The sequence below is a fragment of the Myotis myotis genome, unplaced genomic scaffold, assembly GCF_014108235.1.
Source record: "Myotis myotis isolate mMyoMyo1 unplaced genomic scaffold, mMyoMyo1.p scaffold_m19_p_1, whole genome shotgun sequence".
In the NCBI taxonomy this organism is placed as follows: Eukaryota; Metazoa; Chordata; class Mammalia; order Chiroptera; family Vespertilionidae; genus Myotis; species Myotis myotis.
In genome coordinates, this window is record NW_023416313.1 from 123728074 (window position 1) to 123745394 (window position 17321).

Below are 17321 nucleotides of genomic sequence, written 5' to 3' on the forward strand. Positions count from 1 at the left end.
CTTTAAAGACTGTCACGATTGGGTGGGGAGGCTTTTGAGTCTTCTCTGTACTTCCTCTTCACTATCCAGCTCTCTGCTGCTGACTTTCCTGGTGGCCACTTCTAGCCATGCTCTCTTCTAAACCTTATTGTCCTCATCGCTCTTCTTTATTTTTAACTTCTGTCTTCTATCTCCTGTGGCTTCTGTTTTCTGGACAGAAATCCTGGCCTTTTACATCACCAGCCAGTGACTGTTTTGCCAGTATGCTGACCAGTCACTGGAGAGCTGACATTTGTCCTTGAGCTGTTCTTGGATGTTGTCCTTGTTCTCTCAGCTGTGCTTCAACACTGAAGTCTTGATTTGTCTGCTTCTGGGTTTGAGCTCTTCCAGAGGCCTGATGTTTTCAAAAGGCTGATCTTTGGCTTGGCAAAGTTTATAGGAGGATGATGGCATTTAAAGAAATATTTTAAAACTATGTAACCTAAGAATGTTAGGAAACATTTTCTGTTACCTAATAACTTTATCTTAGTGGTAATTCTCTGAAGTGTGTAATATTTTAAGAGGTTTCTCAAGGTAGTCTAGTGGTCCTTGAAATAGCCTGAGAAGTATCCCTAAGAAACACATATCAGTCCATATATGGCCTTTGTGCAGAAACTGCCCTTGATGCTCCATTTGTCATAGTCATGCGTTTCCTTGGGAGTCTTAATGTTCCAGGTCCTTTTAGTCACAGCTTTGGAATTGATAACATTTGAGTTGCTTAGAATTATGGCCTACATGGATTTATTACATGTTGCATCTTTTAGGCAGGCCTTAAAAGGTGAACTGTTAGGCATTTCACACTTCTGTGACAGTTTTATTGGTCTTTTGGATGCAGTCACTGATATATAAGCACAACTGTAAGTTCCTGGAATAACAGAACTTGGCTAGTCTGAGCACAGTTGCAGAGTGGATGACTATGAACATTATTATCGCTTTTCTCTGGAAAGCTAACAGAGAAAAGGGGACAACTGTTCACAGCAGGAAAAATGCAAGTATCCTGGGTGCTCTGAGACAACTTTGAAGCACTGTCTGGGAGCTATGGAAATTGCATCCTGGAATGTAAGATCTTGAAGATGGAGGTTTTTTAAAAAAACATGTTTGCTAAATGAAGGAAATTTACCAAGTCAATAATTGCACACAGCTACTCATCCATAAAAGAAAAGACTATGACAGTTTAAAAAAAAACAAGTAAATCCATTATCTATATTGTGTGTACAGCTCTTTGTCATCTGAAGATCTCTTGGGTTACTTTATATGCTGTTATTTTTGCATACCTGTTATGTTAATGTATACCTTCCATCCAAAATTATTCTTTAAACCTTTTGATGTTACTTCATTTTATTATTCTTATGACTTTGATAGGTCTATTAAGTTGGTGCAATTAGCCATTGCCCTATTTTGGGGAAGAGGATGTTTGCACTTTCACCTATTGTAAATATATAGAGTTGGGTAAAAGTTGCTTTACAGTTGTGAATATGGAAACACAGTTTATTCTTATATTATTATTTAGTAATTATTGTATTATTTCCATACAAACAATTGGAAACCTATTTCCACCCTTGAGTTCTGTACTTACTGTGTATGTGTATCCCTCTTATATTTTTAATTATTTCCTTAGGATGAATTCCCAATAGCTAGATTGCTATTTCAGAGGGTAGAAACATATTTTCATGGTTTTTGATGTAGGTTGTTAAATTATTTCCCCCCATATTATATAGAGCCATATCTGGTTTCTCTCAGTCTTCTGCAGTAAGTTTTGTTAGGTAAAAAAAGACCCCCCTTTTTTTTTTGCTTGCTAGTTTACCTTATATTGCTTTCATTTCTTTTTATTTGATAACTAGTAGAGCTCTCCTTTTTTTTTTTTTTGTCATCTGTGTTTGTTTTTTTATATGGTAGGGACAGATATTTATGCATAATTATTTGACTGGCTGCTAGTTCAGAGCAGAAAGTAGTTAAGGGATAGGATCAGTGACCTCTGGCCGTAGCCATCTTTGACAAACTCTGGAAAGTTATAGATTAATATAGTAAAAACTTTGATTCACAGAAAATTGTTATCTCTATATATAGAAGGCTAAGTGTTCGTCTGTCAAACCAGTAGCTATGACCAGGGGGCAGATGCTCAATGCAGGAGCTGCCATGACGTGCACTGGCCATTTTAAAATAAACGGCATCACGGACGTGGCGCCAACAAACCAACACTCAGCTTCCCCCAAGTGGGTCACAGTCCGCCACCACCCCAGAGTGACACTCCACCAAATCGCAGCCAGTGCTGCTAAGACCCCATGGGAAAAAATGAAGCCCTAGCCCAGAAATGCTGTGGGTGCCGGGTAATAACATCATACGTAGCAACACCTGGCTTCCTCTCCCTAGCGACTAGCCTCCTTGGAGTTTCTTCAACCCAGGAACCCAACTTGCTTTATAGCCAGGTGCAAACATTTTACAGTTTAACCAAATATTTGTGAAGTATTTTCCTGTGCCTCTTCTCATTTGATCCTCAGAAGTCCTGGAGTAGGTAGATTCGAGACTCGATAGAATCCTATTTTCTTTTCATTAGCAAGCCGTGAATAGAGATATTAAAATATTTCTTCTAATTAATTTCCTTTCAATGTGCACGAGTCCATGCACTGGGACACTAGTGTATGTATGTATATGTGTGTGTGTGTTGTGTGTGTGTGTGTGTGTGTGTATAATGGTTTGGGTTATTCTGCTTAATATACAAAATATTATTTAATTTTTCTTTAGAGACTCTGTAAAACTTAAGCCTCTTTTAGGTTTCTTATGCCCCTCCCTCCCCCACCTTTTTGGAGTCTAGTTTGTAGATATAGAAATTGTGGGGAATTAAACTAAATATTTTATTAACTCCATGCATAAAAGTTGATTTTCTTAAAAAGAAGTAATTTGTACAGGATATTGGTCGTCTCCTGAGGAAAAATAAAAACTGTTAAAAAATTGTAAGAGGATGTTGTATTCTGGATATGCCTGTTTGGCCCCCAGGAGCCATAGGCAATAATAGAGATAGATATTTCACAGGACAAAGACTGTTAATAGCTTTTATAGTGTTAGGGAATACTTACCACCACTACTCTTTTTTGAAGTACTGTTAATTATATGTTAAAATATATGTGAATTGAAGAAAAGTAAGAACAGATTCTGGAGATTTGTTATGAAAGTTATTTTAGTTAATGTAGGTGAAAGATGAGGTTCGTGGAGAGGAAAGGTAAAATGACTGGGGTGTGGAGAAAGGTTGGAGAAAAAATGATTGAGAGGCATTTATAAAATCAACAGAAGGTAAGGTGGATGGAAATGTTTTATGTTTAATGTATTTTTAAAATATAATGTACATTTTATATTTCAGATGAATTTACAACTGATTTTCTGGATTGGACTGATCAGTTCAGTTTGCTATGTGTTTGGCCAAGCAGGTAAATAAAAAATCATATTTGTTTTCATTTCAGTATCTTGTATGGCTTTTTGACCAGTTATATAACAGGAAGACCTAAATCAGATCCTGCTGATCCATTTGAAAGCCCTGCAATATCTCACTTAGAGTAAAAGGCAAGGTCCTTACTATGGCCTGCAAGGCCCCTCACCTTTGCCACCCAGAAAGATGGTAGGCAGGTCAGTAAGTGAAATGCTAAAATGATAAGATACTAGAGGCCCAGTGCACAGATTTTTGCACCGGTAAGGTCCCTCGGCTTGGCCTGCACCCTCTCGGGGGATGTCTGATAGCCGGGTTCAGACTGATCACCACAGGTCCGATCCAGACAGGAGGGAGAACAATCATGTGCGTTGAGCATCTGTCCCCTGGTGGTCAGTGCACATTATAGCGACCAGTTGACCAGTCATTCAGTCGCTTAGGCTTTTATATATAGAGATAATACACTGCAGGAAGCCACCTCTTGCCAATACTGTCAGTGCACCAAGAAACGCAGAAGGCATTTGGACCTTGGGTGTTAGCAGGGCTGATGCTAAGCACCTCATTTGTTGATATAATGGTGGCTCAAGGCAATTCCCTGACCTGATAAACCTTTTACTGTTTACCAAACTTTACCTTTGATATGCCTGTATGCATTGCTAAAGGTTAAATGTGTAGTCAAGTAAATAAATAGCAGACCAGGCTAGAAGTCAATGTGTCTCTTCAAGAAAGAGACTCCAACTGGCCCCCAATGCCTTCTAAATTCATATTTCTTGTATAGCATTTTCATTTGTGCGTCTGAAGGCCCCTCCTTCAGATCTTGAACCCTGCTGCGAAAGTTGCGGCAATACACTACAGAAAAAACTTTTGAGAATGTAGTAGAGTGATTTGAGCATAGAAAAAGCAATGACATGTAATATATTTAGAAGAAAAGTGTAGAATGGTAGATTATAAACTCTCTATTATGCTCTAAAAAACTGAAACCCGAGGAACAGTTGACTAGTAGATGTTCCTACTCTTTGATCAAAAAGTCTTGAAAAATGTTGGCGTTGTTAGTAGAGGAGTGGAAAATAAAAACAAAAATGTATTTAATCCTCTTAGAAACCATGGTGCGTCCACATCTGAAATAATAGAATGCTGTTCTCCAATTCTAAAAAAATGCACTGTAGAGCAGTTATTTTATCTCAAGATAGGAAGGTCTTACAACACAGAAAAATGAAGAAAGAAATCATAAAGGAAATATTGATAATTTTGAAATTCATAAAACCAACAACATAAAAATCCCAAAATATCTATATGTCAAAACATCATCCACAATAAGAAAATCAAAAAAGGGTTTAATTTTTTTATCATGTGTAGAGATCCAATAAAAACATATGAACATAATAGAAAAACTTGCAAAAGATAGAAAATTTACAAAAGATATGGTCAGTAAAAATATGAAAAAATGAGAGATCTTAAGTAATTGACAATGAATTGATATTCTAATTTATACCTATTAAATGAGTAAAAAAATTTATATTAGTGATGTTGAAAATTTTACATTAATTACTTAGTGCATTAATTAAATACCAGTTAATGAAATGCTATTTGTATATTGCTTGTGAGAATATTAATTCTGGGTAGAAATTAGTGTGTATCAAGGATTTTAAAACCATTAATATTCTTCAACTCAGTATGTTTTTAAAAATCTATGATAAAAAATAGAGTTTTATATTATAAGAATGGGATCATCTGAGTGGGTGCATCTATGTACATATGTGTTTCAGGGGTTTGTGTGTGCATGTGAGTAAGGATGTGTGAACAGAAGTTTTTTCACTAAATGGGGTGCAATATAATGAAATAAGCAATTATTAAAAGGCATCATTTTGAAGAATTTATAATGGTACTCAGGCTAAAGTATAAGAAGTAGTACACAAAATGTATGTCCTCAATTTCATTTATATATATATTATGCATTCTTGATTTTTTTTATCTATTTATATGAGTAAAGCCTGGAAAGATATATACAAATTGTTAATAGTAGTTATATCTTATGAGCAGATTATGGCTGATTTTTAGGTTTCTTTTCTTTATGTTTTTATGTATTTTTCAAATTTTCCATAATGAGCATAATCTGAAAAGACACATTGGAGACAGTCCATGTCAGTGTTTACCACATGAAAGGCATGCTGATATTTAGATTAAAGAATTGTAAAACATACTTTGAACACAGAGCCTGATAAGTCATGGGATTTTGGCTTGGATGAATATGAACTTTTCAAATATTTAACATAATAAAAATGTTAATCAGCTTAACAACATAATAAAAATGAAGGGAAAACTGTTCAGGGTATGGCGATATGACTTAAATGAAGTATGCTTTGCCCATTTGTAAGAAAACGGAAAATTATGACCATTCAATCTGATAGATCTGGAATTATGCCTTTGGCAAAAAGGATAAATGTGCATTAATAATTCTACGTAGTCCTTGCTATAGAAGACAAGAAAGATAACCGTCCTTTTATGGCTTTGTGTTAAGGTAACCCAGAATCACTTCTCTTTGGGGACTCTTTAGGGCAGGTCTAGATCATAGTATTCATATTTAACGTTCATATATATATTGAATTATTTGTCATTGTGATCCTGATTTTTTATTATTTTCTCTCTTGACATATCAAGTAAAGTGGTCTATTCTTTTTTTCCCTGACAGATGAAAATAGATGTTTAAAAGCAAATGCCAAATCATGTGGAGAATGTATACAAGCAGGGCCAAATTGTGGATGGTGTACAAATTCGGTAAGTAAGACAGCACAAATTCTTTCCATTTATTCTCTAGTCATTTAGTGTTACATACAACTGTATCCTTGGAAGAGCTCGATGTGAATTTTCATTTAAAGCAATGTTTGTTGAATAAGGGTCAACTCTGTGTACAGTATTGTATGTTGGTCTAGAGTTGTGCTGATCAACACCTCATGTGACTTGAACACTTGAAGTATGGGTGGTTCAAATTGAGAATTGCTGTAAGCCTCAAATAAATACCAAAGTTTGAAGATATATTAGTATTTCAACATTATTAATACTTTTAAAAATCATTATTTTATATATAGCTCACCTTTGTGGAATGTATTATATTTCCATTGGATAGCTGCCCCTAAAACTCTAGCCATTTAATTTGACTATTTTAGGGTTTTCCCTTTTATTGATGGGAGAGGTATAAATTAATCTTTCTAATTATATTTGAGTTAAACTAATATGGAATTGATTTACATCCTAATTGATTTGTGAACTATTGAAGTTAGGGTTTAAATTTTATTCACTTTTGTCATCTCTATTGCTTAACATGGAACCTTCCACAATAGCTTACTGAATGTTGAATGAAGGAATGAATAAACAAACCAATAAATGAATGGATGGATTAGAACAGGAATTGAAGGAAAGTCATTTTGAAAATATATAATTTATTCAGAGTGAATATCAGAAGGTCAAAACTTATTATTTGTTTTTATTCAGTCATTTGACCTCCACATTTCAAGTATCCGTTTTATAGACATAACTGGTCAAATTTGGTTTGACCATATGAAAGACAAAATGAGAGGTTTTTGTTTTGTTATTTCAAAATTTTGGTTACTTTCTGTTCTCCTAAAAATAGTATTCTGGAATTAAATTGGAGACAATGGAGGAAAGAGAAAGTGCTGAACTTAATTACAGTTTCACTTAGAAGGTTCTAAATGAGTGGTAGCTACTATCATCAACAGTATCCATTTTATTAGGGTTATAGTTTGTCCAGAGATGACAGTTATCCTACCCAAACTATTTAAGTAGTGTAGCCTTTGATCTGTGTAGCATAATTCTTCAATTATTAAAGGCTATTTTGGAATATGTTTAATGACATTTTACTTACATGTTATGATTTCCAAATTGGCTAATATTTGGAAAGTAATAATATACTAGGTAGTAATTTAAGTTTGATAATACATAAAAACAGTACAACTTTGAACCATCTGATCCATGGCACGTTTTTTTTTCCAGTTGTTTTTCTAATTATTTAAATGTTCTCATTTAGGCTTATGTTTCCCTTGAAAAACAACTGATCAAAACCACTGTTTGTTTTTTGTATTTAAGTGTTCTAACTATATACAACACCATAAAATTGGTAGATTATAAAATACCATATCAAAGTGAACATAAGTGACCACAAATGAAAGGCATTTTCTCATTTTCCCAATGTTAAGATTTAAAAAATTTTTGACTTACTAAATATAAAAATTTTAGGGATATATGTCAAATGTCTATTATAATAATTGATTTAGTTATATGTACACATTTAAAAATCATACACACATACACGCACATTTTTTTTTCCCCTCACATTTCATGAAAACGTGTTATTCAAAATCTTTTATATACATCTTAAATAAAAGCAGTGTTTTTATTTTTACTAAGGTACTTCGGTCATCTGATACAATTTTTATTTCCATCTAAGTTGTTGATGTATAACACATTCTGAAATCATATCACTACTGGGAATTTTGCCCCAAGCCACAAGTACCATTTACATACCATTACGATCTTTTCTATTTTTACAGTTTACCTTGTCGAAATATATTCATAACCCTTGTCATATAATCACTTATTGTATTGTTTACAGTAATAGCCAATACTTAAAATTGTTTTAAACCTCCAAGAATACTAAATTTGTGCTAAATTTCTTCTTTTGGTTTAAAATGACATCATTAATAAAGAGGCTTTTAGGATAACATGTTTTCTGCAATATATTGTTTAAGGTTATTATGGTGGAGAATGCTACATAATATGAGAGGCTTCTAAGGAATTTTCTTAAGGAAAAATATTTGATATTTGGTTGTATATACATTATTAGTGGATGTTAACCATGCTGAATTAGTGATTTCACTAAATAAATTATTTTATTAGATACTCTGAATTTGCAGATGGCATAATTAAAATGTACACTTAGATCACTCCTAAGTATTATTAAAATAATAAATTACTAATAATATATTAGTAAAAACAGTATTACTTTCCAGGGAAATACCCTATATAATAAAAGCCTAATATGCTAAGTGTCTGGTTGTCCAGTCTGCTATTCAACCAATCAAAGCATAATATGCTAATGATATGCTAAGGCCTCAACTACTCGCTGTGTCGTGCACTGGCCATCAGGGGGTAGATGCTCCGACCGGTAGGTTAGCTTGCTGCTGGGGTCCAGCTGATCGGGACTGAGCGAGATGGGCTGGACACGCACTGGAGCCCTCCCATGGTCCCTCCCTGGCTGTTCAAACTCCCTCCCGCGTCTCTCTCCGACCCCTCAGTGGATGTCAGAGAGCCAGTCTGGGCTGGATCCCGCAGGCCAGGCTGGGGTACCCCATTGGTGCACGAATTCGTGCACCGGGCCTATACTTTTGTTTATAAACAAGAGCACTTATTATGGATTGGATGAAGGAAACATTTTGTTTAAAAACCAGAAATTAAGTACATAAACAAGAGCACTTATTATGGATTGGATGAAGGAAACATTTTGTTCAAAAACCAGAAGTTAAGTACATTCGATATGTCACTTGATTTGCACAATTTGATTGTGTATTTGCAATTAAGTAAAAGATTTGACCTTTTTATTTATACCTATATTTTATATGTCACTTAGACATTTTTACAAGAAGGAATGCCTACTTCTGCACGATGTGATGATTTAGAAGCCTTAAAAAAGAAGGGTTGTCATCCAGATGATATAGAAAATCCCAGAGGTTCCAAAGATATAAAGAAAAATAAAAATGTAACCAATCGTAGCAAAGGAACTGCAGAGAAGCTCAAACCGGAAGATATTACGCAGATCCAACCACAGCAGTTGGTTTTGCAATTACGATCAGGTAAGAAATCTAATTCTGTGGATACCTTTGTTTCTACTTGAGCTTTTTGACAACAACTTTATATAAGTCTCTTATCAGTTTCTGTTGAGCGTTCATTTTCTTATGTGGACTGGCTCTCAAGTAGAAATGTGGAATACATTAAATTTCAGACATGTTTTTCCAGACATAACAATTTGTAATACATACTTGAAATAATAATTGTTAAAGATTAAGAAAGATTTAATGGGTTTTAAAAATAAAAGTGTTCATATATGCAGACAGCATTTTAGCCTATATTTTTCCTTTGTATATGTTTAGTATTGTTAAATTATTAAGGTTTTTATCAGAATCTGTAGCAACCTCGTATCTCAACAACAACAAAACACAAGCCCTCTTCCCACTCCTTCCAAGGTCCATCCCCTTTCTTTCAAAAGAGTGGTGCACATTACTTGTGTCCCTGATTTCCACTCCCATTTACTCTTCAACTTGGTGCAGTCAAGCTTTTGCTTCTAAGCCTGTTCTGACAAAGCTCTACCATCACCTTGAACCACCAAGTCTAGTGTACCCTTGTTGCGGGGGGGGCCTTTTTCTTTTTAACCTTTCTGTACCAACTGATGCCTTAGAGCCTTCTGAAATGCTCTTTCTCTTGACTTCTCTGGTATCACTCGTAGTTTTTCTTAATCCTGCTTTCTAATCTCTTTTTTTGTGTCTTTTTGTCTTCCTTTCTCTTTGCAGTCCTCCTAGTTGTAGGCTTTCCTCTTACGGCTTTAAAACCATTTGTATACTGTCACACAGAGTTTTCTCTTAAGCTTCAAACCCATTTATTGAATTATGTACTAGAAATTTGCATAGAAATAATCTACAAGGTAGTTGTTGTTAATCCATACTCGAGGATATTTTTCATTGATTTTTAGATCGAGTGAAAGAGAGGGGGAGAAAAAGAAAGAGAGTAACATTGATGTGAAAGAAACACATTGATTGGTTGCCTCCCACATGTGCCTTGACCAGGGTCAGGGATTAAGCCTGCAACCTCGCTATGTGCCCTTGACCAGAATAGAACCCTAGACCCACAGGTCAATGCTCTATCCACCCAAATTGGCTAGGACTACAAGTTAAAATTTTTATGATTTTTTTTCCACTCAAACCTTCTCGTGTATTTTCTAAGTGAATTATACCTATCACTCTTACTCATCTCTCTTCTCCTTCCTCACTGTTTCCATTCAGACTTTCACTGTCTTAGATTTTTCCTGTAGTTTCTTAACAAGTCTCTTTGTCTCTGTAAGTCATTTTTTAAACTTTTTACCAGGTTTTCTAAAGTAAAAAAATAGAGTATGTTATTTGCATATAGTAGGATCCCATTAAACAGAGAACAGTCTTTTTTCTTTTTTTTTTTTTTTAAATATATTTTATTGATTTTTAACAGAGAGGAAGGGAGAGAGATAGAGAGTTAGAAACATCGATGAGAGAGAAACATTGATCAGCCGCCTCCTGCACATCTCCTACTGGGGATGTGCCCGCAACCCAGGTACATGCCCTTGACCGGAATCGAACCTGGGACCTTTCAGTCCGCAGGCTGACGCTCTATCCACTGAGCCAAACCGGTTTCGGCGAGAACAGTCTTGATTTAGAACTTCAAACTTTAAAAAGTCAGGTGTTCCTTATAATGTGCCCTTCTCAACCACCCCAGTCTCATTTATGTTTTTCCATCTACTTGTTTTCCTCTGTGCTAGTTATAAATCAACCATTTTTGTCTGTTTTACTTACTATGGATTTGGGATGTTGTCTTTTTCATCTTGTATCCCCAGGCTCTGGCATTTTAAATATTTGTGAATGAAATTGAATACACACCCATTGTATTACATATGGAATTTTGTGAAAAATACAGCAATAATACATTTCATTTTATGGTGTTTACCTTGCAAATACAGTCTATTTGGTTTTCCTCATTGCTTTTATTGTTAACAAGCTAATTTCATTTTCTAATATCTGTTTAATTAGGGGAGCCTCAAACATTTGCATTAAAATTCAAGAGAGCTGAAGACTATCCCATTGATCTCTACTACCTAATGGACCTTTCTTACTCTATGAAAGATGACTTGGAGAATGTAAAAAGTCTTGGAACAGATCTGATGAATGAAATGAAGAGGATTACTTCGGACTTCCGAATAGGTGGGGATATTGAAAAAATAATTTTCATTTGTATAAATCTTGGCAGTTTTGTTCTTCACCACATACTTATGAGATAAATAAGGTCAGGTTTTAGCCTTTTCTTTCAGAAAGGACTGATCATTTTGTCACACATCTAATAATTTTTCTGTTTTCTTATTCCTCTCTTATGTATACTACCATGTTATTTGACACAGATTATAGTTTTGCCTCATATCCACTGGGTATTGGCTCCAGGATACCAAAATCCAAGGATGCTCAAGTCCCTTATAAAAAGAACTAGTGGCCTGGAGCATGAAATTTATGCACATTAAAAGGGGATTAATTAGAGGAAATATTTTAATACTATTTGCCCATTCTCTATAATAGAAGTGTCAGAGATGAAAGAAAATTAGTAAAATGTATATGAAAATCTTCCTTCTGTCAGAGTCTGGGTCACACCATGGGACCCAGAGTCTAGTCCCCGCCCACCCGTGGTGCCTCAAAATCGCGCCAGACCCAGCCAGCCCCACCCCCACTGGGCGAGATCCAGATCTGGCCAGCCCCACCCTTGTCAAGCCCTGCTGGGTAAGGGGTGCAGCCTCAGGGCCCCTGTCAAGCTCCGCAGGGTGGAGGGTGCAGCCTCAGGTCCCCCATCAAGCCCCGCCAGACAGGGGGCGCAGCCTCAGGTCTCCCGTCAAGCTGCACTGGGTGGGGGACGTGGCCTGAGATCCCCCATCAAGCCCCGTTGGGCAGAGGGGGCACAGTCTGAGATCCCCCGTCAAGCCCCGCCCGGGTCGGGGGCACAGCCTCCAGTCTCCCGTTAAGCCCTGTTAGGCGGGGGGCGCAGCCTTAGGTCCCCTGGCCTGGTACTGGGCGGGGAGGCGCAACCTCAGGTCTCCCGGCGCCACGGTGGGGGGCACAGCCTGAGGTTCCCTGGCCCTGGGGGAAAGGGGAGCAGCCTGAGGTCCCCTGACCCAGCACTGGGGCAGGAGGTGCACCTTGAGGGTCCCCTTTCAAGTCCCACCAGGCGGGGGAGGCGCAGCCTCAGGTCCCCTGCCCCAGACCAGCACCATGCAGCCTCAGACCCCTGCTGATTGCTCGTTAAGGCACGTTATGGGAACTCAGCCTCCACTGTGAGTGCAGCCATCTTGTGTTATGGAAACCCCGCCTCCACTGTGGGCGCCACCATCTTTTGTGACAGTCAATTTGCATATTCCCTCTTTATTATATAGGATGGTATTTTCATTTAGGCAACAGCAGGATCTGCCTACTTGTCACCTTATTCATATGAGTTCGTCATAGTGCTTGGTGCATGGCAAATTCAAATGTTTGCTTTTTGTAATGTTCTGAGATTTTTAAAAATATTTTTGATCTGCAGTTGGTTGAATCTGCACATGCAAAACCCACGGATGTGGAGGGCTGATATTCTACCAAATGGATAATGAAATGCATGCTTGTGTTCAGGAATTTAGTCATTAATTTGTTGATTTATTTTATGAACATGTTGAGTATTCAGATTCTATTTCATTACTAATTAATATGATTGCACCAGCCAGTATAGCCTACTCTCACTTCAGACCTGGATTTTTCCTATTGTAATGATCTCCTTTGAAACCTTATTATTAAAAAATCTTGTTATTTCTTGTAAGGAAAAAGATTGACTTACATGTGGTAACATTCTTGATTTTTTTTTAATGCAAATTTATCCATTCATCTATCCATCCATTTCTCTTTATGCATTTTTCCTACACAGGGTTTGGCTCATTTGTGGAGAAAACTGTGATGCCTTACATTAGTACAACACCAGCTAAGCTCAAGAACCCTTGCACAAGTGAACAGAACTGCACCAGCCCATTTAGCTACAAAAATGTGCTCAGTCTTACTGATAAAGGGGGAGTATTTAATGATCTTGTTGGTAAACAGCGCATATCTGGAAATTTGGATTCTCCAGAAGGTGGTTTTGATGCAATCATGCAAGTTGCAGTTTGTGGGGTCAGTGCATTCATTTTCTACAAAGGAATATTATTTGTGTGAATTTTAGTGTGATTTTACTGTCAGTTAATGGGAAAAATTATCTTTATTACCATATCATACTCAGTTATTCCAGAGAAGTACAGAATTTAGTCCCTTAAATTTCCTCCAACCGTAAGTGCTTTATAAAAGCATATGTAATCATGTCTCTATTTGAACTAGTCACTTAGTTCATTTATACAGGGTTTTAAAAATCCAGAATGCTTACCATTTGAAACAGTTGGGCACTTCAGCTGGTGGTCTAGGTTTTTAGAAGAGACCTAGGTAACTTGACTTTCTGGCTTTGTGCCAGAAATGGAATTGAGGTCATCTGAGGTATCACAGTAGCATTAAAAGTGCTCAAATGGATCACTGTCTCGGGTGTCATTTTCCTTTGATCAACGTTCTTCTGCTTATCATCTTTAAAATATACCTTTCCCTAGCCCTGGCTGGTGTGGCTCAGTTTGTTAGAGTGTTGTCCCATGCACCAAAGGGTCGCAGTTTAATTCTCTGTTAGGGTACATACCCAGCTTGCAGGTTCGATCTTCAGTCGGAGCATGTATGGGAGGTAACCAATTGATGTTTCTCACACTTACCTTTCTCCTAATTTGTAAGCCGAGAACATAATATTTTGAGAAGACATAATATTTGTAATTTTTAAAAATACATACTTTTTATTGATTTCTGAGGGGAAGGGAAAGGGAGAGAGAGAGAGAAACATCAGTGATGAGAGAGAATCATTGATCGGCTGCCTCCTGCATCCCCGCTATTGGGGATCGAGACTGAAACCTGGGCGTGTGCCCCTGACCAGAGTCAAACCCAGGACCCTTCAGTCAGCAGGCCAGTGCTCTATTCACTGAGGCAAACTGGCTAGGGCTGTAATTTTAATTACAAGATTTTCAGTAGTAGCGTTATATTAGTGATTAGAATTTTATGATCCATTTACTAGCTGAAGATTTTGGGATGACTTTATAGTGAGGTACTTGAAGCTGAAATTAGAAAACATTGTGAGGTAGATAATGTACAGCATAATAGTTAGACTAGTCATGTACTTTACAGAGTGATCCCTGATATTTCAAGGATCCATACATAGTTGTTACAATATTATTGACTATATTCCCTATGCTTAATTTATATCTCTGTGACTATTCTCTAACTACCAATTTGTACTTCTTAATCCCTTTACCTTTTCCACCCAATCCCCCAACTTTCTTCCCTTTTGTCAACCATCAGTATGTCCTCTGTATCTATGAGTCTGTTTCTATTTTGTTTATTTGTATATTTTGTTCTTTAGATTCCACATGTTAGTGAAATCATTGGTATTTGTCTTTCTCTATCTGACTTATTTCATTTAGTATAATATCCTCTAGATCCATTCATGAGATTTCATTCTTTTTTATGTCCCAGTAGTATTCCATTGTGTGTGCACCACAGCTTTTTTATCCACTTGTCTATTGATAGGCACTTGGGTAATGTTTGTCTTAAGTACCTACTATTGTATCATTCCTCCCCTTTTTTCCTTGTAGTACTCCTATTCCCTAGAAGTCCCTCCTTGATTCCAGATGTTTCTTAATGGTTACTTTTCAAACAATTTTTGCTAGGGTGCTAATGATATCTAAGATAATAATATAATATAACACCATGGTATAGTGATTAAGAGAGCAGTCTTTGGACTATTAGAACATGACTTCAAATTTTTCCATCACTACTGATCTCAGGGAATTTACTTACCTATTCTGGAGGGTTGTTTCCTTTTCTTTAAGAAGGGATAATAATAGATATACCTCATTAGGCATATTATGAAATTTAAATATAGTAATCCATCTAAAGTGCCACTAAGCACTCAGCAGATAATTAACTAATATATTATTGTTACTTTTGACATCTCTCTGGGTAGTTGCAATTTAAAGGTAGCCTGCTTTTAAAGGGAAAGAAAGAGTAATTTAGGTAGTGCCTAGCCTGACAACTCTTTTTTTTCCAGCCATTCATTTGTGGTCCTGTTAGCAGCTCACTGGTGAGAGAGAGCATTCTCTGGGCTACCTCTGACTTTGCCTCAGCTTGTGGGATTAAAGCAAGCCATAATATTTATGGCCACTACTATCTTTCTGATTGTTACGCTAACTGAGAGTAACTGTTCACTCACTCTAGATGCAAAAGAGACATATGTTCTACTGAGTTGCCAGCATTAATAAACTTAATTTCTGCCTTCAAGGAATTTACAGTCTTATGAGGACATAAACAGATGTATTCAGTAAATTTAGATAAACATAATTACAAAATTACTGAGAGAGAAAAAGATTTTACGACTACGTTAAATTCTTTGTGGAAAATAAAATAAACGAATAAGTAAACAGTACTGATGTGTTAGAATGATGGAATTAAGCAGGGCAAGTCTTTGGAGATTTTTTTTTTCTGTGCTTAAAAACGGAAGGCCTAATATGGAGGGCCCTAAAGGAAGTATATGCTGTAGAAGATAGAGCAAGGATAGAGGATGGAAGGGAACAAGACAGCATCAGAAAGGTAAAGATATGGGCTGAGCCTGTTGGGCAGGGCTCAGTAAGCATCGACCTATGAACCAGGAGGTCATGGTTCAATTCCCAGTCAGGTTACATGCCCAGCTTGTGGGCTCCATTCCCAGTGGGGGCAGGGGGGGATGCAGGAGGCAGCCAATCAATGATTCTCTCTCATCATTGATGTTTCTGTTTCTCTCCGCCTCTCCCTTCCTCTCTGAAATCAATAAAATATATATTTTTTTAAGAAAGCACGGGCTGAGACATTTTTATTTACCTAGCAAATACATGATGTGAAGCATGTACTGTGTGCTAACCACTGTGCTAGCTGCTACAGATAGGAAGATAAGCAAAACCAGATGTGGTCCCTGTCACACATAGAGTTAGTTTGCTTACCTCCTAGTGGGAGTAAGACATTGATTTTAAAAGATACAGTTTTTAAAACAGCTGAGATAAATGGGCAACCAGGCAAAATATAGTTTTACAGTGGTTAGAGGAGCTTTATTCAATGGGTTCTATGTATTTATCACAAGAATAGTTTTACCATTGTGCAAAGAGAGGGTAAAGAAGATACAGAATAAGGTAGCATACAATGGTAGCATATATGAATTATTGTGAGTAGTATTTTAGAATTTTAATCCTTTTCTTTTTAAGTCATTGATTGGCTGGAGGAATGTTACACGGCTGCTGGTATTTTCTACGGATGCTGGGTTTCACTTTGCTGGAGATGGGAAACTTGGTGGCATTGTTTTACCAAATGATGGACAGTGTCACCTGGAAAATGATATGTACACAATGAGCCATTATTATGTAAGTGCTTAATTCCTTACACACTGAGCGGAATCATGTTGATTTTAGTGTTTAACACTAAGAGAAGTGTGGGTGACAGGCTTGTGGGTTTTTCAGGGTGTTAACATAAGAAACATTCAAACCTGTGAAGAATTTTTGTGAGTTTATTTGGGCCAAACTGTCAACATTTGGTAGGAAGCAAAGTCTCAACAAATTGAGAGAATGCTCTGGAGAATGGCAGTTTTGTACCTTATTTTATGCATTACACTGAAAAAAGGAGACTTAAGTAGGTTACATGAAATCCATTGGTGATAGATTAGGGAAGTGGGAGAAAGCAAAGCAGGCAACCTCTGGGATTGGATAAAAAGTAAAATGATAGACACACACTTCTTTTACTTAGGTGGATATAGGATAGTTAACAGTCAACAATTAACTCAATAACAGTCAGGGGATTTGTGGTCTTCACAGAACAATACCTGTGCTTTGAGGGGTCCAGAAAAAGGAAAATTACTTAGACATTCCAAAGATATGATATCATAGATGCAAAAAGACAGTAGGCTCAGTTAAGGTAAAGATTGACTTTTG

At 36.8% G+C, this 17321-nt stretch overlaps 1 protein-coding gene across 10 annotated transcripts in view; it reads left to right on the forward strand.

Moving 5' to 3' along the window:
• Nucleotides 1-17321, forward strand: part of ITGB1 (integrin subunit beta 1) — a 61858-nt gene that overhangs the window by 28492 nt on the left and 16045 nt on the right. For 8 of the 10 annotated variants that reach the window (XM_036350850.1, XM_036350859.1, XM_036350868.1 and 5 more), the window contains 6 exons: nt 3374-3440; nt 6126-6211; nt 9078-9300; nt 11278-11448; nt 13181-13419; nt 16602-16757. In XM_036350850.1, coding sequence (XP_036206743.1) covers nt 3374-3440; nt 6126-6211; nt 9078-9300; nt 11278-11448; nt 13181-13419; nt 16602-16757 — 942 coding nt within the window. Of the gene's footprint in view, nt 1-3373; nt 3441-6125; nt 6212-9077; nt 9301-11277; nt 11449-13180; nt 13420-16601; nt 16758-17321 lie in introns of those variants that run through there. The other 2 variants (XM_036350876.1, XM_036350885.1) reach the window with 1 other exon arrangement.